The 26,515-nt window shown below is 39.1% G+C and overlaps 1 protein-coding gene across 4 annotated transcripts in view; it reads right to left on the bottom strand.

The window, feature by feature from the left end:
• The window catches only part of GHR (growth hormone receptor), a 149,696-nt gene that overhangs the window by 47,642 nt on the left and 75,539 nt on the right, over positions 1 to 26,515 (bottom strand). For all 4 annotated transcript variants that reach the window (XM_039709917.1, XM_039709916.1, XM_039709920.1 and 1 more), the window contains exon 3: positions 16,092 to 16,171. In XM_039709917.1, the coding sequence (XP_039565851.1) occupies positions 16,092 to 16,161 (70 nt within the window). In that variant the 5' untranslated portion in view covers positions 16,162 to 16,171. The remainder of the gene's footprint in view (positions 1 to 16,091; positions 16,172 to 26,515) is intronic.

Raw genomic sequence — 26,515 nt, 5'->3', positions numbered from 1 at the left:
CTCTGCTATCTAGCTGCTTGTCAATGCAAGTACTACCTGCCCTGTACTTCTAAGGGACTAACTTTTCCCAACACAGGTGTGAATGGTGTCCCTCCTATTAAGGGTCACTTTACAAGTACCTACCATTTTGTATCTGTACACTAATGACAATTCAAAAAAATTCCAATCAATTGCAATGAACCTACGAGATTTCACACACTTTCCTGAACTGACGTATTCCTCAGCTCAGCTTTGCTTACCTGGTACTCTGTGCCTAGTGCTTTTAGGGAAGAGCTATGTCCTGGTTTCAGCTGGGATAGAGCTAGCTTTGCTCCTAGCAGCTGGTACAGTGCTGTGTTTTGGATTTGGTATAAAAATCACACTGGTGGCACAGTGATGTTTTGGTTGTTGCTCAGTAGTGCTTATCCTATGCCATGGGTATTTCAGACAGGAGACTCTGTATCTGGCCCACAAAATGTAATTTCTGGAGCTTTGTTAAGTTTTCTGAGCACTTTTATTCACTCATTCTGTGTGGAATGTTAAATTAAACTAGCAGTCTCAGAAAATACAGAAAAAGAAGAGACACTAATTCAGCAAGAAGACTGAATCCTGACTCGGGCAACAGTTGTGATCCAAATCTGTCCTGGAAGCAGGTACTTTAAACTTTCCTTACTACTTCATCTTTGAGGATGAAAGACCGATTTCAGTTTCAACAGCTTTCAACACACACCACTCTGAATACACCAAAAGTAAATAAATAAAAAAAAAAAGAAAGAAAACATACAAATAGAAATTAGTCACTTACAGTAAGAAACCTCCCACAACAGTGAATTGAAATGCTCAATATATATTTCTGTCTCCTGTAAAGAGATTTCATTTTCTGCATTTTGTGTTTTATGAACAACGAACTATTTTAAGCTTCTAAATTGCTGTATGATTCATGCTGATGATAAAAGCCAGCAGAACACATTTGAACTTTGCACACATCCATCTCTCCTTGTTTTTAATGGTTTAGAACAGCCCTAATGTATTTACACAGGTTAAGCAGCTTAAAAGCTGGAACACAGGAAACCTTTGGGCTAAGCTCAATATGATTAAAGTTCACAGTAATGGATGAAAAGAAAAAGAAGAACACACAACACACTACAACAACAAAAAATTCTATACAACTGTTCTGCAAACACTTAAAATAGAAGAATTTTGTTGTTTGAAAAACAACTAAGTACAGCTGACTTATTAAAAATACTTTTATTACAAAAATTTCTTAATTTTTCAAAAGATACTTTGGCAAAAGGATTAAATATTACATCTGGACTATGTCCCTATGTAGTACATTTCATGCTTTAAAGCAACCCATACACTTAAGAATCCATTTTCTCCAGTAAGGCACTTCACAAAATGAAAGAAAAATGAAGTAAATTAGAAACTTGTTCTGCTCATGATTCTACAACTACAACTATAACTATAATATGACAAACATCTGTAATTGCATTTCAAAGAATTGAAAGCAGAAATTCATCTACTTGGAAGTATGTAAAGATATTTTAAATGGCCCAAGTAACACAAATGCAAAAATTATGGTAACTCATCAAAAATACAGATACCAGTTACATAAGTAACCTTGAGAGTGGAAAAACAAAAGTCTTCTTCTTTTACAACTTCAATATTGATATTTCACTAAAAAAGGTTCTTTCCAAGATCATGAAATATTTTGTAGCTTGAACAGGTTTCTGTCTCATTTATGTAATTCAGTTTAACTAATTCTTAAAAATTTTTAAAATAATTTAAAAATAGTTAAACTTTTATAAAATATGTTTTAAATTCACATTCATTTTGTAAGGTCTTTTCTTCATTAGTAAATTACTCTAGTCTAGGAAAAGCAGGTAATAAGCATCAGGTGGCCTACATGCACAGGTGTTTAGCTTGGTACTCTAAATTTCAAAATTACAGAATCGATTAGGTTGGAAAATATCTCTGAGATCAAGTCCAACCTGTGACTGAACACCACCTTGTCAACCAGACCATGGCAGTGAGTGCCACTTCCAGTCTTAAACACCTCCAGGGATGGTGATGCCACCATGTCCCTGGGCAGTCCATCCCAATAATTCAGTCATCCCTTTTGTGAAAAAATTTTTCTCAATGTCCAACATAAACCTACCCTGGCACAGCTTGAGGCCTTAAGCTCTCTTCCTGTCACTGGCTGCCTGAAAGGAGAGACCAACCTCACCTGGCCACAGCCTCCTCCCAGGCAGTGGTATAGAGTGACAAGGTCACCCCTGAGCCTCCTTTTCTCCAGGATAAACACACCCAGCTCCCTCAGCTGCTCCCCACAGGACTTGTGCTCCCCAGCTGACCCTTAACCCTTCTGCTACCCTTCTCTGGACTCATTCCCACACCCCAATGTTCTACTGGAAGTCTATACTGTCAGTATGTACATTCATCATAGCTAAAGATTTTGTGAGCTCTCCCAGTTTGAAGCAAAATTGTCATTTAAGGAAATGCAAGCATAACAACAGTGTGACAATTAGATGTAAATCATATCTCAAAATCCCACTAGTAGTACCATAAAAAAATCACAAATATAATAAAATTAAATTCATCATAATAAAATTAAATTCATAGCACGTGTAGTCTCTGTTTCTTCAGACTTAAAAAAACCTTTCAAAACAAAAAAGGAGGAAATCAGGGGAACAATGTAATAAGTTATACCAAGTCACACAGTTAGGGGATCATTAAGACTCATGCTCCTGTGACAGCTGTGGCTTATCCTGTACTTATGAAAAGAGCTGCTGGTGGCTAAAGGTGCTCACACACCAACAAGAAAGTGCTAGACAGGAACAAGTGCTAGCTTGCTGTCTCAAATGATGCTAAAATTAACACTTATATTAATCTAGTCAGTATTTGGGTATGCAGAAGAAATTGGCAGGTTAGACTGTTTTGAAGGCAGGGAGGGAGCCAAGCATTGCACTCTACTGCTGGTGTTTCTTTCGTCTCAATAAACGGTGCCAAATTCACAGTCCAAAGCAAATGTGTAGCTCAGCCAGTGACAATGCAGGCTTTTCCACAACATTTCATCAATATGTTTGAATGTGCTTCACACAGATCTGCTTTAAAAGGACAATGGTACAGTCAGAGAAGTCCTTGTTTCTTGAGCCCATAATGCTGCTTGCTATAGCAAGCAGCTTGGCCTCAGTAACAGACCTAAAAAAGCTTTCAAAAGCAGCTTAAAAATAAGGCAAATTTAACCTATCAACAAGATATCTACAATTGATTAGAGCACCTGCTTGTCCAAGTACATTCCACAAGCACTTGCTGGTTAGCATAAACCGTGTACCAGTGACATTGCCTTCTCCTGTCCAGCAGATACCTCGGCCACTACCTGCCACCAAGGATGGCTAGGTCACTTCCAGCTTCTCCAAGCTTCAGTCATCTGAGCTGGGATTCTCCAGTCAAGTGCACATCCCACAGTGCAAGTATTTTAGAAAACTTCACACAGGACAATACAGCCTGAGTACAAGGAGAGGGGAAAATGGGTTTATAATTCAAAAGACCATACTTTCTTCTTTGAAAAGCTCCAGCATTTGCATTTTTGTGTTTGCATCACACTTGATTCCGTGGGGAGAAGGGCTGCAGGGTCACGCTGGCAACAATTAAATTGAAAATTTCCTAAGACTGGCTGTGCCTTTCTGTCAGCGCTGAGCACACCAATGAACTGAAGGAACACCAGAGGGTACTCCGGGCATGTCAGCACTGGAGCAGCCCCATAAGACACAGTGTTCCAGGAGAGGCTGATGCTTCCAGAATCTTTAACATGAAAGGCAACCTTTCATAATTCAGCTTGACCATGCTACACCAGGGAAGAAACATATATACACACTAATCTGCGTATGTTGACCCACAGATGGAACGGTATATCTGAACACAAGCTCCATTCAGATATAAAAGCGTGGGTGGCCATTTCGGAGTTTCCCATGGCAACAATTAGTTATGGGCCTACATTAGCATAAATCCTTGCCTGTTGAAAGAAAAGCATAGTTTCTGCAAGTATGTAGATTTACTCAGAAAAAATATACGCACTGGAGGACACTTCAGTGCTTTCTCTGCTTGCGGGTGGTGTCCCTTACCTCCTGACAAGCATACAGACACCTTTCCCTGCCTTGGTGGAGGAGGCAGCCTGCCAGCTTCATGAGTACTGGAAGAGGAGATACAATTTTCTATCATTTTGTTCTGCACAATAAATACAATGCTGTTGACAGAGGATATTGCACAACCTCAGCAATTTCACTCACCATAATATCTGATAAACTCAAACAGATTAAGAAGTTTATCCCTAAAGTGCCCTCTCATTTTTCAGCTAGGGAGCCAGGACACAGATATTAATCAATTTTCCAAGGACACACAGGAATTTCTATGGCACAGCCAGGTGCTGAAAGTTTGTTTCAGACCAGTGTCGTTAGTATAGAACTATTACTCTTGCTGGAGTCACAGGAATTTTGCCTTCTTTAGGACAAGTAAATGGCTTTGGAAGCTCACCATTTCTGCCAGCATGCTTTAGTCTTATCTGATGATCTCATATTATTGCGACCTATTTGCCTTTCTGCTGAGACCAGTGACAGGTATGTCTGTCAGTGACAATTCAGGTAAATGTTTCCCTCCAAGAAACAAAAAAAACCCCATACATTTTAATTTAACACCAATCAGGTGAGAACCACCTGCATAAGTAACAAAAAAGCCCCCCAGCTAACTCCCCAGCTCATTCATGCCTTAGCACCGAAATAAACACTTGAGAACTCAGGACAGCCTGAACCTCCTAGAGACATATCTACCCTGCAGTCATCTCAAACATGGTATAAATTTCATTCCTTATTTAATATCTTACACCTGCCCTGATTAAAAGGAAGGAAGATTCATTTTTATGTATTTTGTAAAAAAAACAATGTCTTTCTAACATGCTGCATTTAAATGCTACAGTGCATTAACAACCAGGAAATGCTGTATGTCATACAAGTCATGGCAGATTTACCTCCAGTAACAATATGATGGATTCAGGGCTTTTCTAAAAGAAATTTGTTAGAAGACTACAGCAGCTTTTCATAAACTACAATTGAGTGCATGATGGTATTCCCACAGCAATTAGAACAACACACAGAGGCCAGCTCTCTTTAGATCAAGGACTCCTACCAGTGTAAGCCATATACTATTTTAATCAGGTCCCACTTGTGTTCTTAAACAGGGTTAGGAGCCACATACTAAGGCTAATACTCCATTTCCTTTAGGGATAGGTATGACCTTGGGAAAAACAATGCCGTGTCTAGAAAGCCAGTGCTTATATATAGGTATCTTGGGACTACTGGAACTGTTAATTGTATTTCACACATCTTTGCAAGTTGCTGAGATGTGAAACCCATAAAGTGAAAAGCATTGACATGGTCATAACTCATGTTTCTTGAGAAATTTCCAGAGGGTATAATGAAATTAAATAGCAAGGCCCTAACTGTTGACACTTCTCTAAAACAGAAGAAAACACAGCCTTTTTCTCTTAAGAAAAATAATGCCCTTTTGGGCTTAAAAAATTGGAGCAAAAAATAAGTTGAATTCCAGTGGTAACATGCTGTCACAACAGAAAAACAGCATTTAAAAACAATTTACAATCAAGGCTTCTGTTATAATGCTGGACAACACAGACAAAATGCTAACTCTGATAGATGTAATCCTTTCAGTCCTTCCTGTAACTAAAACTGCTACTCAAGACAATTAGCTAGAAAAACTGGTGTAATAGAATATCAGCACTGCTGCACTGAGGGGATAAGATAACATGTCAGATTGGGACCTCTGCGAGGAGAATATAGTTATTCTGAGATGGTCAGGGCTTCTGGAAAGAAACCCTCACCTCCTGCAGAACACCAACTGGAAGCTGTCACTCACTTATCTCAACAAAACATTCACAAGCCTGTACCACGTGCAAACGTGCCAGATTCTGTAACGCATGCTCCTCCTGGTAAAAAAACAAATGTTTCTTGATTCAGGGAGGAAAAAAGGGCACACCAGAAAAAAATCTACTTTAAACCATGAACAGTGCTCACAGTCTTGGAAAAGTACATAATATCAGCTGCATGTTTTGGGCCACCACATGAAATTCTGATGGCTTTGTCTCTGTTACTGATCTTAACATGAAGTCTCTGTCAGGAGCGTTCTTGCAATATTATTACAAGCATTTTTGTAGACAAGGATTTAACTCTGCTTAACTGGCTTGGCCAAGAATGGGAAGTTAAACAGAGTCAGATGTGACAGCTGGATAGCCTGAAAAGCTCCCAGTGCATCCTTTCTAGAGCAAAGTCTTGCCCTCTACATCTCTAAAGTATGGCATGATCCAGCCAGGACTTTAATTGAGTTCTGAAGGTCCTTAGGTGTGCTGAAAGGCACGTGACAAGAGTGCAAGGAGATACTTTGGGTTTTTCTGATAAACTTCTACAGTTTCCTATTGTGTAATAGCTATGAAATCAGAAAGGAAAGATAATAAATTATTGATCTCACATTTATTTCACTACTTTTGGAGTTGCCCTAGATGCTTCTCTTTTTACTGCCATGAGGCTAAACAGATCTTCACAGCATGAAGGCTGAGTTCTGGAGCCAAGTGGAGATATCCTTGGCTAAAAGGGCTATTTCAGATAGGATGGTTACAGTCAAAGCTAACTCAACAGGTTAGCAAGGCCGAACATCACTGAAGAATACAATGGAGAATGACACAGTTCACTAGAAAGTAAATTACGTTGTTTATGTATACACGTCAGTATTTCTGACATTCTTCACCAGTGTTTTATACCTCCCTTTTAATAAACCACTCATATGTCCTTTGCCCTGTGAAAAAAATGGGCTTAATTAAGTGGTGAAGGATAATCAGACCAGTGACTTACACTTCCAGACACCTCATGAGATGAAACCCCAAATATCACATAAGACTATGACAGAAAATACTCTGTGTTTTACTCCAACCTCAACCATTTCTGGCGCAGGAGCTTTCTAAAAGAGACACCAAGAATTGAAAAGGCATTTCTTTTCCTTGCCAAACCATGAACCACTAATAATTTCCATTCCGTTAATAATTACTTTTAACTTCCAGAAAAACACTTCACTGCAAGCAAAGATCAACCCAGGATATATACAAGCATTAAAACAAATGGTTTGAATTAAAACCTATACAATATTAAAATAGTAACTATAGTTGACATCAGCATTTTTACTGGAGTAATTACATTGACTATTAACTGCTTGATCACTAACAGCAAACAATAAATAGATCATGTTAACATTTATAATTATTACCTACATTTGCTTCCTTAACACTTGCAGTTTTCCTATTAAAAGTAAGTTACCACATTTTTCTTTGTTCAGTGTTTCAGCTATGAGGAGACCAGACACAAATGCAAAGGGCATAATGACATTATTTTATTTGTACAATTTTTTTGTTGAATATTTACTATTTATTAAATACCATCTGTTTTTCCTGTTATACAGTAGGCATAGGTAGGAAACACAAAGTGTATCTTAAAAGCAACAGGATACACATAGTGTTTGTCTGCCAGGCACACAATTGGTCCTGTTATTTAGTCTTTACAAAGTGCAATATAGAGGAGGGTTCTAGCAGATAGGGATTCAAGGGTAAATTTTTGGTCCAAGTCAGTTTTCAAATTTGCTTCTGAAGTTTCTGTGTCAGCCCTAAAGCCAAGACTACACATTTCTAGGGGAATAATAAACAAACAAAACCCCAGACCAAATACAAACTAAACATATTTCCTTTCAGTATGCTTCTCTGAATATGCTCAGGGTACAGTATGGGATAGCCCACAGAAGACACACTTCTTGGTCTGGGTGAGTCCATGGTGTTTCCCTGGGCAGCCCCCACTCCACCATTCCAGCAGTGCTGCGCCCAGTGTTTGTGCACATGGCTGCAGGGCTCCAGCAGCCCCACTCCCACCCTTCTCCGTCATTTCCTCAGCGCCTTGCAGAACTGCACTGCTTTCCCTCCTGTCCTGCCACACAGCTCAGCCAGTAGAACAGACCTCAATTTAATTCCTCCCTGCACAATCTGTAGACAGGAGATACCCTTGGATGTGGGAGCCCATTTGCTCTTTCCCCCCCACTTTTGTGTAATTCGTTAATCCATGCAAGTCCTTCCATTTTATCCCTGGTGGTTTTTTAAGGAACTGTTGCTTACAGTGCTGTATCAAGGGCTCTCACAAAATCTTGTTCCTGGTTCAGAAGCTAGAGAGTCCTCCTCATAGTTTGCAGCTCTGCCTCTCACCTACTGCATCATTTTTCCATAGTTCATTCTGGGCACCTCTCCAGCAGTACAGAAGGGAAACATTATGCCAGGTAGTTTTGTACTCCAAGGGGAACTTGCCAGAAACTTGTTGTGCGGGGTCACACCACAGCCAAGCTCCCCAACAGTATCTCATTCCCATTCCCCTTTCCATCCTCTGAAGTCAATAATCACCTGGGTACCAGTTTAGTGTGCCAGAGTGTAACAAGGAAGACTGGGGCAATTGTCAGGGCTGGAAACAGGGGAGTCTCTGGAGCCCAAGGGACCAAAAATTCCTCAAGACTGGAATTAGACACACTTCAGATGGTGGCTCTAGTTCCAAAACTACCCAGCTGTGCTAAAAATTCTGCTGCAACCCTGAGAATCATATGATTCTGCTGCAGGTGGTGGCCAGTGCAAAGCTTTCAAAGTCACTCTGTGTGAGTCAAGAATGGCATCTTGTGAACTCCTGCTCTAGAATGTTTCTCATTCACTTTGGATCCCTTGGAATGGTTGAGGGGGAACACCTAGTTGTACCAAAATATTGCTGAGGTGCCCACAAAACTCCCTGATTTATAGAAACCAGTCTGTTCGATTACAGCTCTCCAAATTCCAGTCACTTTTACTCAGTTTCCAGTACAATCCCAGCTGTCACAGCATGGATAAGGAATGTGCAAAACTGCAGAGTCTCCTGGTTGTAAAAATGTCTTGTGTTTTAAATCAGGCAGTGCAAGTTACTGCACAATAACTGCATCTTTGTTTAAATTAATTGAAGAAGTCACCCCTTTTCAGGATCATTTAATTACATACCATGAATAAGCAGCAACTAGAGGTTGTTTTTCCTGTTAGAGATGGATGGTATTGAAGGAAGTTTTCTCTGTGTGTACTTTACTGTATGGAACGATTCATTATAACTCACATAGTCCATTTTTACAATACAGATTAATATTTATTTGCTAGAGCTATTTTTCCTTCCCCTGCTGCAAAGTTAGTTATTAACTGCAATGATTTGGCTATTGCAGTACACACTGTTTCTCTAATTCACATTAAATACACAATTACGTTTAAAATACAAAGTGGAGTTAAAGTAAAGATTGTAACTGGGAACTTTCTCACTTGTTAGTCTCTTAGATAGTGGTTAGAAACTGCCATGCAAGGTTTTGCATAATTTCCATCATCTGATCTTCCTCCATAAATACACAGGCTTCACTGCATGTGTGGGCAAAAGTTTGTGTTTCAAATTGGCCTCACTCCTCTGAAAGCAAGTCACAAGTGGCCACCATCAGTCAGTGGTTCTGGGTGCAGCTCTGTCCTGGTAGAGGAGCAGCAGTTCTGGTTCACAGGAGGACCAGTGCGCTTGTTGGTGGCTAGCCTGCAGTCTGTAAGTCTGCTTGGGAGAGCAAAGACCTGCTGGGATCACAAGCTTTGCCACTAGGAGGGAGGAAGACTGACCTCTCTTTCTGACTACACCAGGCACTAACCACTGATGAGTTGCTAATTCTTGCAACTTGCCTCAAAACACAGCAATCAGAGGACAGCAAATTGGCAAGTCTGTGTATAACAGAGAAGAAAATATGATAGCAACAAAAGAGCAATGAAGGAAATACACACAATAGCAGGAATATTAAGGATGACAGAGATAACTGGATAGGGAAACTTTGGCATGTACGTTATTTTACAGGGTGTCTGATTGAAGCTGATTGTCCATGAAGTGTTTTTGGCAGGCTTGTGGGTGAAGATATTCAAAGGCTTGAAAATCTTCAGTAAATGCTGGAGGCACAGATGTGGTTTGGAAGACAGGACAAAGGAGACAAATTTCTGTATCTCAGGTAAGCATTTAAACCACTGGATCTACTCAGATGCAAACCTAAATACAGACATTTTGGGGCACAATTTCAGGCTTCAAATACCTTAAAATGTTTTTTATTTTCTGAGTTTTCTTACAAAATATAGTCCTGTCTGCAATTAATTTGCAACATGTGTTTTCCACATTTAGAAATCCCAAATGGTTTTCTATAAAAGACAGACAGGCAAAGTTAAATCCTTTCTTCCCCATGAGATACTGTCACACGGGCCCAGACAAATGGTTTACCTGAAATATATACTACTGGGTAGGAAGCAAGAGTGGTAAAAGTAACTCAGAAGTGCACTTCATTGGCCTTCTCTTGGATTTTTCTGCTAGTCATCAAAGCCATCCTTAATCCCAATGGAAAGTGATGATGGAAATACTATTTTTCTCTCTGCCAAAATGAATCTTCTCTTCAGCCGAAATGGCTTAGCCAGATCACAGTGGTATAACTTATGCTTCTCTGTGCCAAGGTTTCTGATTCTGGCTCATGGAATGTGTCTGTAGCAATTTCTTCTACATAATGGAACAATTTCTTGCTTGGAAACATTTGAAATAGGCAAATAGGGCAACTGTTCTAAAGGCTTTGTTTTTAGGTGGAAGTTTTAAACCTGCCTTCTCAACAGTTCTGCCCCCATCCACATATACCCAGGACACATCACACTGATCACAGTTTTCAGTTTCTCTGATTTTACTGCCAGCTCTGCTTGGAATTACACTCCATTTTTAGCTGCACTTAACTGAGAAAACAGGCAAAACAGAGAAAAGACACAGGAAAGATTAATAAAACTAAAAGAATTAAGAAGAGAAAATGACCACTGTGAACAAGTGACTACCAACTGTATTGTGGTACTACTGTTTACCAAGAAGAGAAGGCAAGAATGTTTGCAGCTTAAGCTAGGGAAGATTCTGTCCTTTTGTCCCTTCCTAACAAGATTATGATTGCAATATATGCAAATATATCTAGTCTTCATGATTATGAAAGAAGTTATTAAAAAACCCCCAACAAATACTTGAGAAATGGTTTGTTACTGACTGCATCTATAAAATTTGGGTTCATCTAAATCATAAAACATGTTTACAGACTAGATAATTTTTCTGACTGGTTCAGGTCAGGTACAGATTTCCCTGTCCTAGGAAACAATATGCTGCCATTCAAAGGCACCTTCCTGCTTAATTTAATTCTAATAATTCGTTCACATGTCACAAAAGCCCTTAGACAACACGTATCTGCTACTAAACTTCAGGGTGACAGCACGACCCCACATGCTTTCCCATCAGTGAGAAGACTCCTCACCTTGGCCCTAGTGTGCAGCTGAGTAGCTATGACACTACCCAGAAAAAAGCAAGCAGAATTATGCACATTGAAACAAGTAATCTGCAAAGATGAGGCTGAGTTCAAAATAAAAACACCTAAATTCAGCTCCCTTTATGCCACATAGGGCAAAAATACTTGCCTAAACATCTCTAGTTATCTCAGACTGCCCAGGATACTCTGCCTGCCTTCCAGCTTCTGCTTAAAAGGCACAGGTGTGCTATCAACAAGTTTTATGCAGACTTTTTTGAGTAACTGGAGGATATCTCTGTGATGAATCTTATCCTTAGGTGTCCAGGCAACCAATAGTCAATAGAGAGTTAGTCAAACAGGCCCTGGAACATAGAATAGCTGATAAGAGTTGATTTAATTACCTGAAAAGACAGTACTTATGTATCAGATACCAGTTCATAAGGTTTTAAAGAGAGCTCTGTAAGCTGCTGACCATCCCAGGAAGATGCAGATGTCCTGCAGAACCATTGGTACCACGGGGAGCCCTGCACAGAAGTCTTGGCTGCTCAGGCATGTCTTTAAGGACACTGAAGTCCTGTGCACGGGTTATGGATCCAATCTTCAGTTCTGCAGCTGGAGCACTGATACCCAGTGCACACATATAGTTAGATGTTTATCATCAGTGTGTAATGCACACAAAGCATCAAACTGCAACAACGGACACCAGTAAAACAAAAGGACATCCCGATGGAAATAAAAATTGGATTGTATTTGTTTCAGAAACAAAAATAACTAAGTCTATTTCTTAAATAAAAGTTATGCAAATAGACTATTTGAGCATAGCAGATTCATAAAATAATTTAAAAAGTTGTGATGGAAAAAGATAAATACATTTTTCAAATCCAATTAGATAAAATGAACAATAATATAAGGCTTGTTGCTCTTAAAATTGTCATTGTACAAAATCAGTTCACTCAAAATTACTTTTCTTGTGCTATAATTAAATATGGATGCCTTTCCAAAGCTGTTTCAGAGGATAAATTAACATAACTGTGATAGTCTGGAATGAACTTTGATCTAGCATACAAATATGGTAAAATACATTTCTCATTTTTTTCACTGGGAAGAAATTAATTTTGGAGCTGCTTGAGCTTATGTATTGTTTTATTAACTGGGATTAGCTCCCAGTTTATTTCTCTATGTCCTTATTTGACTTACTGTCATCAGTCATAGAGAAGGAACAAGCAAACAATATCACAACTTTCATTTTGCTTCCTATACATATTTCAGTCTGTGTCTGGATCAATTCCCCTCAACTACTCTGATGTCAACAGGTATAGTAAACCAAATGTGAATTCATGGTGAATTCTCGGTGAATTCTGGATATGGTTTTGAAACACCATACTTTAATGTAAAATCTCAAATACAAACTCTGTATTTGTATGCAAATATAAGCTTTTGCATTTTTTCTGAACTACAATTAATACTGCACAGATGTACATCTGCTTATGAGGCAGTACTCTTTCTTTTTTATGTATCTAATTAACTAAATTAAACTAAAATGTCAAAATCACACAATTACCCATCTTCAAAGCAAACCAGAAGCCTAATTCTGCTGAAAAAATTGTCTTAATCAGCTGTGAAAATGGCCCTTGTGCTTTCCAATCCTGAAGGCACAAAACCCAGTTACCTATGGTAATTATGCACCTATTAGAAATTACCTTCCTGTTATTGCAGCCTTTACTGTCTTTCTACCACTGCCTCTGTTCTGCCCCGTCACTGTACATCAGACAGCTCAAGGGCATGGACAGCACAAGCAACCCTGGTGAAAGGCTGAAAGTTCCAGACCTGCTCAGCCCTGAATTACAGTCAAAGACTGGGGGCAGTGGACACACCTGGTCACTCAAGCCCTCTCACTTCATGCTAGCTACAGTCTCCATTTAAGGAGCTGGAAGCCAGCTTCTTTGCAAGAGGAGAGCATGAAAAACAAGCCAAATCAATAGAAAGCCTCCAGCAGAACTGGACACCAGCCTGGAGACAGCAAATAGGTGTCTAAATGTCCAGTATCTGGTCTCATATGTTGTGCAGTTGCCTGGCCAACTGCTGGCCTCACACCATTGATCCTGCCAGAGGGAAACTTGTATGGAATTTCACTCTGTCTTGGGCGGATCTGACCCCATGGCCTAAAGCCAGATCCAAGCACTCTTGTAAAACTGAACTCAAACTTTGTTTATTTTGCAAGACATGATAGCATCCCATGTACAAGTCTTTATCACACTGGTTCAGTACTGGGCTTTGGTACAAGACTACCAAGCATATGTAATTTTTATCTCTTCTGCTGCCAGAAGAAATAGAACTACTGAAGCGAATTTTTTAGGGAACCATGATACCACAGATCCAGTCACCAGGCAACACATCAGATATGGTACAAGTATAGAGCACATTTAATTAGGCTTATACAAAGATCTCAGCAAGTCTGTTCTGGGCAGGGCACTGTAAGATTGTCAGGATTCATGACCTGAGTGGGGCTGTATCCTCATGAGAACTTTGGTAGACATGAGCACATTCACATGGGAGAAAAAAACCCCAAACATGTAATAAAGAGATCTTGTATAATACTCTGTCCTAAATCACAAAAGAACAGAAAATGGATGTTCTTTCATACTGTTATCTCAAATACTGCTGTTCAATTTATACTTCTTTCTCTGACATTCTCAGCTGAGCATGTGCCCAAAGAATTAGAAGCAATTCAATCATTAGCAATCACTAAACAAAGCAATTCCCTTCACACACACAATCTTTAATAGCACAACAAATCACGACATAAATATTTAGTACTGTGTCTTGTATTTAAGCACAGAAACAACCAAAATATTCTTAATTTTTTGTTCTGAAGGTAATGTCATAGAAGTTACTATTTCATCAGCATAGACAAAGTCACACAAAGACGAGGCTGTGGTCAAGTTTTATTTATAACACAGATTTTTACTGCAGTTAGGACATCTGGACCACGGCTCATCCGCCAAGGATCATATAATCCTCATGTGCTCTTAAAACTCAAGGGAAAAATGAGTTGGTCCAGTAGACTGCCCTGGGGATTATTTCTGACTGTTGAATGAGTCTACTGTAAAATGCAGACATGGTGGGGGAAAGGATGAAGTCAGGACACATTAATTTTTGTTCTACTGACCATTCTGTGGTGGCAATGAATAGGAGCTGGTGCATGGTATATGTTTGGTAAATGTTAAAGAAAAAGCCTTAACTTTTATAGCAGCCTTATAGATTATCTTTCTAATAACACAGAGGACGAGAATTTGAGCCACACATATAGAAGTAAATAAACAGAAACTTGTGTTTTCTCTATCCAAACCTGTTTGTTAATAAACAAAATGAACTTTATAGAAGAATTGTCTGAGAACGCTTTAAAACCTGAGTTTTAATAATTTCCTATTTTAGCTTAATATCTCTATTAACATCAAAGTAACACCCCTATGCCTCTCTAGTGCTTCCATATATACAAGATACCTAGAAACTGAAAGTATGCAACTCCAAGAAAATACAGAACTGTATCAGGACAAAGAGCTATGGTTATACCTTTAAAATGTGAGCCAGTTATGCCTACAGGCAACTATGCCATCACCTTTTGGCTTACTACCATACTTTAGCACTAGCAAGACTGATGAAACATGGCTTGCAAGTCTATAGATGCTTAATTTGCACTCAGGAAAACTAAAGAATGGACCTAAAGAAAAAAAAAATTGAGACGTCAGAAATTTTCATTAAAATTTTATCACTTTATTTAGAGTTAGCAGCGGAAGCTGTTTTCATCCCACTTCAATAAAATTTCTTGACAAACTGCCCTTTCTGACTTGCTCTGCTAACACAGATTTTGATTAGGAAGTCAGGAGGGGCACTTGTTTACAGAGCTGCAGCTGCTCTGTAGCTTTGAGAGAAGCAGTGACACGTCTGCTTAAAATTAGTTATTATGGAAAACTGTTACTGCTGTCTGTTCTGAAGATCAGAACAGCACAGAGCTGACCAGGTTGAGCTGCACTTCTTTAGATAATTAGATCCTAGCAAGCATAAGCAGATCAATCTGACACAACATGCAAGTTCCATTGAAGTTCAAATGTTTTGTTAAATGAGTTAAAGACCAGTCCCAGCTGGCTGGTCAAGGGTATATGTTCTCTTGAAATCCCATAATCTCTACTCAAGAATTACTAAGTTTATTTCTTATGAAACTTGCTCCTAGTGGGCTGAGATTCAAAGCATACGGTCTTCAAATCCTTATTCTGTATGTCCAAATACTTAGTCCTATACTTATACTAAGTCCTATAGTTAAGATATGAATATACTAAACTTAAAATATGAATATACTAGAAGACTTGTTTAGGAAAAAAAACACTAGTTCACATTAAAAAAAAAGAATCCTATACAATTCTTTCATTCTTTCAATTTCATCTTGCTTACACATCAAAAACTGTTGGTGAAATTCACCTTCTTTTGCAACATGTCCCAACCTCACCCACTATATTTACAAAAAGATTAACTGATGCATTTGTCATATTAGCTGCTTGGGTTACTGCAATCAAGAAAGTTGCACAGTCATTAAAAATTCAATAAAAAAATACTGTTTATATAAAGCTACATATTTATATATCTACACATTTAAAGGCATGGAAAGGCATCATAAAACTTACCATCACCTGCAGAAAGTAAGTCATTTGCACAGATCAGTGCCAAAGTAAACAGCAGATGCCGAAGATCCATACTCCTAACTCTGCAATAACAAAAGACAATAAGAGAGTTTCTTTACAAGCAAATATATATATGATACAACATTTAAGCTATTATCTAGTTTTATTGAATTTTTGATTGGATTTAAACCAGAGGTACATTTAGTTTATTGTTCATTGCCTCATAAAGTAATACATCATTTTGCAGTCTGGAACAGATAGTAAATACTGTATTTACAAGAGAAGTAGCTTATGTGTCTCTAGTCCATTAAATACAGAGAGAGGAAAAATCAAGTATTGTCAATTGATAGACTGCATCTGCAAATGACTTTAAAACCTCCAAGAATGCAAACACTTACAATCCCAGCACAAACCAGCAAGCTTTTACAACTTCCCCAAAGCAGCACACTCCTCGTTTTCCTTAATTCACTTGTGCCACACACGCACACACATTGTACAACCCCACCACACAATCCTGTTTTGAGGCTCTACTTTGCTCTTGCCATTATCACCAGCATCTGGTGACAACGGTGAACGGCAGCAGCTGCTCTGTGCTGGACTTACAGATTGTGCAGACATCTGCACAAGATGGTACCTTGCTCCCAAAAACCTCAAAAATAAGGTGTCCACAGGAAGTTTGGGGAAAACATTCATACCATGGATTATATCCTGACTGTTTATAGCCATGGAGATTACCAGAGACCTTCAAAACTAAAGTTACAGCACACACGCTAAAATGAGCATGGATGTTTAAACAAGTCAGGCAACATTTTTTTGTTCTGTAGCACCAAACTAGCACCATACACTAACACCTCGCTCAGAGAGATAATAGCTCCACTTCCACATCTATTGTAAATTAGTATGATAGACCTTGATTCTACACTGGACTGTTTTCATTTAGAGACTTTATTTCTTTATCTAACAGGAGATTAAATCACAAGTGTCCAAATAACCAAGACAACTAATGAGTGACAATCTCTAATTAGGTGTTATCAAATAACAATTTATGCTATCAAATCTGGGTGTCAAAAACTAGTCAGTTGCTTAGTACAGCTATCAAAGTTTGAATTAGGTATATAATATATATATATATATATATAAAAGGTATATATATTATTAGGTATATATATTAGGTGTGTGTCTATATATTTATATATATATATTAGGTATATATAGGTATTAAGTTTGAATTACTATATCATTATAGCATACATTTACTATGTAAAGCTATAGTAATGTGAATTTGAAAGGTAATTCCCTCAATTTTCTTACACTAAGAGAACAGAAGGAATCACGGTACAGAAAAAAATCAGAACTATTACCAACTCCGTGAGTTGGCATTTACTCAAACTGCTCTAGACTAGCAGAACCAAAGCCAGACCTGCAAAGGCAAGCCAGGAAATGCTCCCTACCTCACACACATCAGGACAAGGATGCCCAGGAGTACCACCCAGACAAGCTTGGGCCAACCTGAGTGGGCATGGCACTGCTACACCAAGAAAAGAGCTATAGGAGCTCTTTGGACTGCCCAAGCACCTGCAGGACTTTTCTCTGGCCAGGCAGACATGGGTTACTCCAAAGGGGAGCACGGAGAGAGGGATGGAGGGAGGGGGGAAGAAAGGAGGAAAAGAAGAGGAAAAGAGGAAAGGAAGAAAAGAAGAAAGAGAAGTGCTTTAGTGAGGATTTTGGGGCAGTGTGGGAGTAAAACAACTTGGGGAGCAGGACCAGGAGAAGTGACAACTGCAGCTGTTGGAGTGCACAGACCTGGGACAAAGCTAATAAAGCAAAACACAGGCTAACAGTCCTCCTAACTCTCAGTAGAGGAGCTACACTGCCACAGTACAAGGTTGATTCAAGATCAGCTACATTTTCAGGTAGCTCAATTAGTCCCCCTACTTCATCTGTACTCTTGTTTAAAGGATTCTTATTATCTGTTATTAATAAATCTACTACAAAAATGTGCCTCTGTATTTGTTGATTCTTCTCTTACACAATGTCTACCCCAGCAGTCTCTTCTCCCCCTCAGCTCTTCCGCCTTCTCCCTAAAGTTTTATTTTCTCTTTCACAGGCCTGAGAACAAGGTCACTTTACTTACAACTCTCCTTTCCCAGTACCCATGCATGCCGTGCTGCCTTCCTATTCCCACTTTCCTGTTCTCCTACATCCATCAGCCTCTGCTAATCTTCCAACTACTTTTTTTCCAAGTCTTTCTACTTCTTCCTGCCTTGTAACAGCCACAAGAGAAGGCCAAATCCTCACAGGAGTCCACCAGTGAGAACAAATGTGATCAGAATCCATCATTCAGACCACACTCTTTCAGTTTTCATAACCACACCAAACAACTCCGGTAGGACCAGGGCTGTTCCCCACGTGTAGCTGTCCCAGCATGACTATCCCCTCCATCCCTGGACACCTGACTGGTGGCCATCTTAGCGTCCTTCCACGAAGAGTGGTTTGACAGCTGAAGCACTAACCCAGGAGCCTGGAAACACATCACAGAGGTCAACAAACACACTGCACTTCAGTAGTAAGGTCTTGTTATTGCAGAGAAAAACAATCCTCTTCCAGTACTGCTGTTCCCTCCTGCAGTGGTAGACTTGTTTACATACCTGCAACACAGTGAACTCCATCAGGAGATTGTTCCAGTTAAAATGAATCCATAAACATTTATTGTAATGAACCTGTTTGCAGACCGGTTTTATCAGGACTCCCTAAAGCCCAGGAGCAGAGCTGGAGCAGCACAGGCATGGGAATGAACAGTAAGGGTGGAGGGGAGGGCACAGCCACTCTCCAGCAGCAGCTATTACTTGCTTTAGAGCAATCCTACAATTATTGGGAAATTCCCTGCTCAGCCACAGACCTTGACTAAAACAACCAGCTCTCTGAAACAGAGCATAGGATTTACTTGTGTTCCTAAACATCAGAGATGAACAAAATTGCCACTTCATCCCTTGCCCTTCTGCTAGTAAAACACAGTATAGAAACAAACTGTTTCTTCAGTGGACTCTCACAAATGCCAGAATCTCAGCAAGACAAAACACTGTCTTGGCTTTGCCTCAAACCACATGGGATATCCCACTGAGTTATCCATTCAGACAAGTTGTGTCTGTGAAAAATATCCAACTGGTATACTCTGAACATACCCAATATGGACAGGACTGAACTCAAAAACAGTAACTGCCCTGAAAATTTGGATGCATGATGCTCCACCCTTTGTGCAAGAGCCTCTGTAAAAGGCCAAGTTGTGCTATCTCCTTGGAGCTGCAACCCAGAGCCCTTGGGACAGGGCTTGTACTCAAGGCCTCACCCAGGCAAATGGAGCTCTGCATGGGGTGTGAAGCAGCAGGGACGTGACCTCTGCATCCAGCACAAACACCGTAAGCTCAGCTGGGCTGCAGTTATGACAGCCATTTCTAGCAGTATTTGAGATGAAGTGAGAGCTACACTGCCACAGCTCCAGGCTCATGGGAGAAAATCTGGGGGAAAGCAGGAGCTGCCCTATCACGATACCACTTCTGGTGGTACAGCACAAAAATTCTGAGAGAAGGGTCCTCTGAAGTGCCACCTGCATCACCATCAGACAACTACTGCCTTGCAGAAAGTTCTCCAAGATCTGTTCCATAATGACCCATTGCCCTTCCTCCAAGACACTCTTGAGAGCTTGCTGTCAACAGGAGCAGTATTGTCCAGAGGCTTCTCTGTTAACCTAGCAAGAGACAGCTTCTCCATAGGCATTAGGACAAAACTGACCTTTTACAATCCAGTAGTATCTACCTCCCAACACCTACCCTATGTGCCTATCTATGAAAGAAAATGGCATTAATAAAGTGCCTCTTATTCAACAGGAAAAAAACCCTTCAATTTTCTGTAACATATCATTCTAAAGAATTATATTCTATGTCTTACCCAACTCCAGCAGCCTGCTAGAATGAACAGAGTTAAAATCAGGAAAAAAAAAATTACAGCAGCTGACTGTCCTCAAGCCAGCTGAAACTTGACCACAGAAACATTTGGCTGGAGGTCAGTTCAGGCTAATTACTTCAGTACAGAAAGAGAGCCAGGAGTTATAAAAAGGATAAAAAAAAAAAATCTTGGCCCTTTTCTATAGCAATGTTGGAGTAAGGTCAATCACAAGTGAATTTAAACACAACATCTCTCCAGTGGGACATGAACAGAGACAGCATAAACAGGCGAAACTGGGCTAAGAAGCTCCTTGAGAAAAGAAACAGTTTAGTCACAGTGCACTGAGTTGTTTGCATCTACTCTGGTCAGGTAAAAATGTTAACACTCAAAGTAAACCAGAAGGAGATTTGCTTATAAGAAAAACTTGTTTGAAGTGAGATCTTGACCTTTACATAGTTTCTGAACCTGAAACGACCAGAAGGAAGGGCAAGGACAAGGACATTGAACTGCACCTTTTATGGCACTTTTGTTTTTGCCACGACCATTAGCTCAGGTCATACTCCAAATATGACATTTTTCCCCAGTAACCTCCTCCAGTTCAGCATTGCTTGCAACAACAGCATCTCTGCAGCTAGCAGAGAACAAGAAGCAGCTGCTCTGCTGCAAACCAAACCACAACATTACTGAGTGAAGGATTAATCTGAAGAGTTTTCCATACACTGCTGTTTCATCATTCCATTAGATCTCAAAGAGGCAATAGCACAAGAGTGTGCCATGCATGTGAATACACACCAGAAGATCCACAACCAAATAAAAACAAGTGCTGGGAAGGAAACATAACTCCAGGCTCTCCAGATCAGTCCTGAATCTTCTTTATTGCAACTACCAAATAGGTGTGCATGTACCTGTGCAGAATTTTCTGGGTGAAAGATCTTTATTTTTCACAGTGTGAACATTTCTTAAAAGTTATTTCAGGGCATTACCAGTGACACCAAGTGGTAATCTTTCTGTGCTTGCCTAAAAACATTCACATCACTTTGGCTGATAGTGCATAGCTGAAATCACTTTGCCTGCATATCCTCATTCCCCCGAGTGCCAACAGGATGGAGTCATGCTGCAAGTGAAATTAGTTTTAGCCCTTCCGATCAACACAATCTAAAACTGCAATGGACTTAAAGCCTTCTTCCCTTGCTTGCTGATATTATGGCTTGATTAAGTCATCAGCAGCCCTTGGATGAGTGCCTGTTTTTACAGAGCCCTCGTCAGGCTCTATACTCAGCCACAGTAAGAAACAGAGATAACAAATTGTGTCAGCTGACATGAGAAACACACCACTCACCTATTGTGTACTGTTATCCTGGATATAAAAAGATCAAGGAATGATACCACAGAAGCAGAAGTTACATACTCCAAATTAAAAAACCAACCAACCAAAAACCTCATAAAGGGCACATTTCACTTTAAAAAAAAAATCAAAACCTTAACAACAAAAGAAACATAAAGTTGCACCTACTATGCATGTTTGTTATGTAAATTTGAGGACTACAAAAATGTACATCATAAATACCAACTAAACCTCTGGGACAGAAGCAACTTTATGTTATTAATTAAGTCTTTATGTCAGCTAAATAATTTACAGTGATTTCAAGTGTTAAAATGTTAAAATTGCAAATGGAATCTATTGAATTAATTTCTCACTTTGGGTTTAAATTTTTTTTTTCCTACACAAACTTTTCATTTTGAAATAGAGAGTATATTAAATTTTAATTTCAACACCCAGTTTACTTCTCTCTCTATTGTAAGAGACACCTTTAGTGCTTTTAGTGGGTTTCTTTCTCCTGTGGATTGGTGTGTCTGTTAATTACTCTCATTTAAACTTGCAACAGGCCAAATGATTATCAATTCTTCGATGTGGTTAAGGAGCCCTTCAGTGAATCCACATTTGGACATTGCTCTGGGCTTGTAATGAAAGCTTTTTAAAGTCATTCGCCAAAAACCTGGCTAAGAAGTCTAAGGATGGCTGTGGCACATGATGCATCACTTCTTTATTCACAATAAAATGTGCTGTAATTTGACAGCAGTAACCTAATGGACTAGGTACACAGAAGGAGGATCTCAGCTCTAAGACTAGTAGATCTCTTCATCAGAAGACAATTCCTAAAAAGAGGATTGCAGCTATAGTCTTAAGTTACTGCCTACTACACAAATAGAAAAAATTGAACTTGGAAAAGACTCAATTGCTCTGTTTGTCTTTCAGCCCCAAAACCAGGTCAAACCTGTATTCATCTCAGGTGAAAGTGCAAATATTTAGCTGCATAACATGCAATGTGAATTGCTGGGCAGATACTCAGCCTTACATATAATTGTATCATTAAGGAAGATTCAGGCCTAGTTGTGAGAATAGTAAATTTTTCAGGCTAAAAACACTTTCTCAGCTACAGTACTAATTCTTCCAAGGCTTCTCTGTTTATTTTTTTAGTTATTATTAGTATTTATTTAGTTATCATTAGACAGCAGTCATCCAAAAGACAAAATTCTGCTCTTTGCTTTGTTACTTGTACAATGAATTGCACAGAAAAGTGCTAGAATTTCTCTATATAAGCAAATGTATATTCCAGTCTCTTTATATTTAACAAATATAATGCATACATTTAATGTCCAATATCATGTCAAGAAAGCAAAGAGGAATATCTAAGTCTGTATCAGTTACACCCCTAGTAATCTGCACTAATAAAAGTCGTTTTACTCAAAAACCTTTCACTGAGATAATCATTCACACTTTACATAAAGAGATTAAATGGTATTTCCAGCTTTGTAAAAAAATCCCAAACCACAAAGCAAAAGCTCTTCAGTGTCTTGCTGGCAGTGAAGTTCAAATCCCATCAGGACTACAGCAATGTGGACCCCATCCAGCAAAGCAGTAAAAAACATCTGATTTCAAGCAGGCAAGATTATATATTTAATAAGAGAACATGGCTAAGGAATTCTCCCAGCACTGCGAGAGAGCTTAGCACCTCACAGAAATTAGGAAAAAATAGTGAAGCATAGGAATCACGGTGCAAAGCAACCTGTGTGACACCACTGGGAGTTTAGGCTAGAACATGAGGGAAAACAAACAGTATTATTTTATGCTTGATAACAAATAACCATTTTATACGTGCTGTTGAATCATCACTACACAGCAGGTCAGTTCCACTGTTCAGACAGTATAATCTCTGCAAGCTTTCTCCTGTGTGCCAGTATCTGCATTATTACTCGAATTAAAAAACATACTACCTGGTACTTAGGCAAATACAGTCAGTTAGGTTTCAGCACACATCATAAATAAATTCACATCTGATCTCTTGGAACTCTTGTATAACATGAAAACCCTGCTCCCTCTGATTTCCTTATATTGCTCTTTGAAGTCTATAAGGTCAGTTTGAGTTCAAGGTGATTGGAAGAAATTGAGGATGCTTTGTTAAAAAATGCTTGGCTGTAACCCAATTCTGTTTCACCAGGAGTTTTATAATCTTGGAACAGTTTGGTAATAGTCAGTCATTTTTGCTCAAAGAGCAATTTCAGGAAATCAGGCTTTTAATTTTAAATAGTATTTATTTTTAAAAAAAACATTTCTTCTAGGAAAAAAAAATCCCCAGGAAGTTGTAAAATTGAAGTTCAAGGCCTGATATTTACCCTAGATTAACAGAATTACTTAACAGCTCATTACCATGGGACAAATTAATTATATGGTTTAATCGCACGCTAAATTATTCGTGTTCTCCTAATCAGATTAAAGACTACATAACAGAGCCTGTATGGCATTTAGGAAGTCATTAACTTAAATAGCACAGTAAGTGAAAGCTAGTAAATGACAGACAAAGCATTTCTGAGTGCATTTCTGCATGACCACTCAGGACTCCAAGCACTCACGTACTTACTGTTAGTTGGTCTGCAGGAAAAGAATAATCTTCCTGACAGATGGTTTAACAATAATCACTGCATTTTAATTTAGTGCAGTTCTGTATGTCCTGCAGCTCATGTTAGTTTAAGACATGATGTATATACATTTATTTTGAGTCTGTAATACGCAGACTGAAGCCAACTTTAAATTTCAGTTAAACTGATGCAGATTTAACACATGAGCACACCTATTCAATGCAACTGTTTTTCACAATAACTGCAAGCAAAATTATCTGATCAAGAAGTTCTGTGTCAATAAGAATCAGTATGACTGGTTTTCCATGTGTCCTCTCTGAGATCATACCAGCATTGTTCCCTCCCCTAGTGGCTGCTGATTTGGATCTTTAAGTCCACGTAAACCTGAATATATAAATGGTAGGCACCTACCAAAAAGCAGGTTATTGCATTCAACAACTGCTTAAACTACTTCATATCGACACATAGAGTGATTTTGACCTAGATCCTTAATTGTGAAAATCAGCACAAAGTTGAAAGAAGCACTAAATGAAACAAGCAAGTGGAGATCACTTGGTATTTTTAAATGCCGTGCTGCCAAAACAAGTTTTCATGAGTAAGAAATAAGTTGTGAAGAAAAACTGATCTCTCTTCAAACCTTCATAAAATTCTTTAAAAGTCTGTTAACTTCTGCCCTCACTTGCGCTAGTAAGACCTGGAATACAAAATACCCAACTTTAAATTTAAAGTATGTTTTGATGAAGCATCTCACATACAGAGAAATACTATGCCCACATTTACCAAAGTGACTTAAAAACATATGAGCATTTTTAGATACCACCCAAACAGGATCTCTAAAACCTTTATACTGAAACAATCACTTCTGATATGCATTTTTGTGATTCAGCTGTTGATGACAACTTTTAGGCCAAGAGCTGCAGGATGAATGCTGCTAATTTTTAATTGGAGATTTTTCCAAGGCTAGAGTGTCTATTATTTCCAAATGTAGGGAACCTGACTAGCTTTTTTTGCTGATAGAATTTACTGAAAGCCAATCTAATGTACAAACTGTGTACACGGTTTGATTTTTCAGAGCCTTCAAGTAACTTCTTCCAATCCAAGTTTTGTAACATACCATGGCATTATTTTAGCCATTTATCACAGGTCCTAAAAGAATTCTTCCCAAGGAAGCAGCAGAAATGGGGTATCCAGGTGCTTGCACACACTTAACACACACATGCACACAGGCATATTGGTGTTTTGATGGAACCTGAAGGTGTACCTTTGCAAGCACTTAGCTCATTATTTATATCCTTTCTCTCTAGATATATATATAAAAATATATATTTATATCCTGAGTATTTATATATGAGAGGGGGAGATTCCTTCCTGTGAGGCAGATGAGCAGGGGTTAGATCTGACGAGCAGGAAGTACGGGAAGGCTCATAGAAAGCCTTTTTTCCTGTGCTGGAGAGGTAGAAGGGTATGTGCCATGGGATCCAGAACAGCTTTGATATGCGGCTCATTATTAAGGAACAGGAGACACGTTTGGATTGCTCATTGACTGATGAAGCCAGCCTGCCTTTTAAGGGGAATAATCCAAACAGACATGCCTGGTAATCTCTAGAGTCGATGACCTACTGAACAGTTACTGGTTTAGAGAGTTTAACTCCTACTGAATCTGCATGGGCACCTGCAGCTCTCATAGCACTACAATGACAACTTCATCTGCAATGGAGATAAAGAGAAACGCCAGGTTGTAATTAGAAATGCGCATTGGAAACTGACAGAGCTTTGTCCTGATGCCCATAATTTCCCGTAAGAAAGCTTTACCAATGGAGAAATTAAGAAGCGTCTGTAAAATAAGCCACAGAAACCATATTCATTTTAAAGATAATTTGACAGACCAGTTTCTAACGAGGTATTTTAATGATGCCAGACAGTATTTTCCATCAGCAAATCCAGAAGCAGTCAGCGGCAGGAGTCAGTGGCATTATCCATTTAACAGACAGAGAAAGGGACACACTGGGAAGAGGAACAGCTTGCCTGTATTTACACCTCAGCCTGGCAGCAGAGTAAAGCATGGACTGCAACACTTCCCTTATATACCACAGAATATTACAGTCTTGTGGATACACTGCCAGCCATCTCAACAACAAAAAATAAAGCTGTAGTGGATTAAAAAAATCCCAAACCCAAACCCAAACCAAACAAATAGACAATTTGCATTAAGATTGAAAAAATTGCAATTAAGAGAAAAAGAAGCTCATCTGAAACACTCAAGCAATCTTAATAAGTGTATAGCTTTTTCACAAACAATAGAAATTAACTGCTTTTCAGCTGTGGTAACACCAGTGTAGTGGATGTAAGCCTATCATATCACATATACCACTTTTCAAATGTCAGAGACAAAAGCAATCATAGCTCAGCATTACAACATTTGATTTTAGACATCATACATAAAGCACATCAGCTTTGGACTGATCAGCTCAAAATGGGATACTATGCAACAAACAGGTGCTACAAACAACAGAGCTGCCCAGTGCAAAGCTGGCTGGCCAAGGGACAGCGCGTCCGCCTTCACAGAT

Source organism: Passer montanus, unplaced genomic scaffold (assembly GCF_014805655.1).
Source record: "Passer montanus isolate IOZ18808 unplaced genomic scaffold, ASM1480565v1 scaffold22, whole genome shotgun sequence".
NCBI classification, from domain to species: Eukaryota; Metazoa; Chordata; class Aves; order Passeriformes; family Passeridae; genus Passer; species Passer montanus.
The sequence above is the reverse complement of the archived record's forward strand: the minus strand, read 5'-3'. Positions and strand labels throughout refer to the sequence as shown.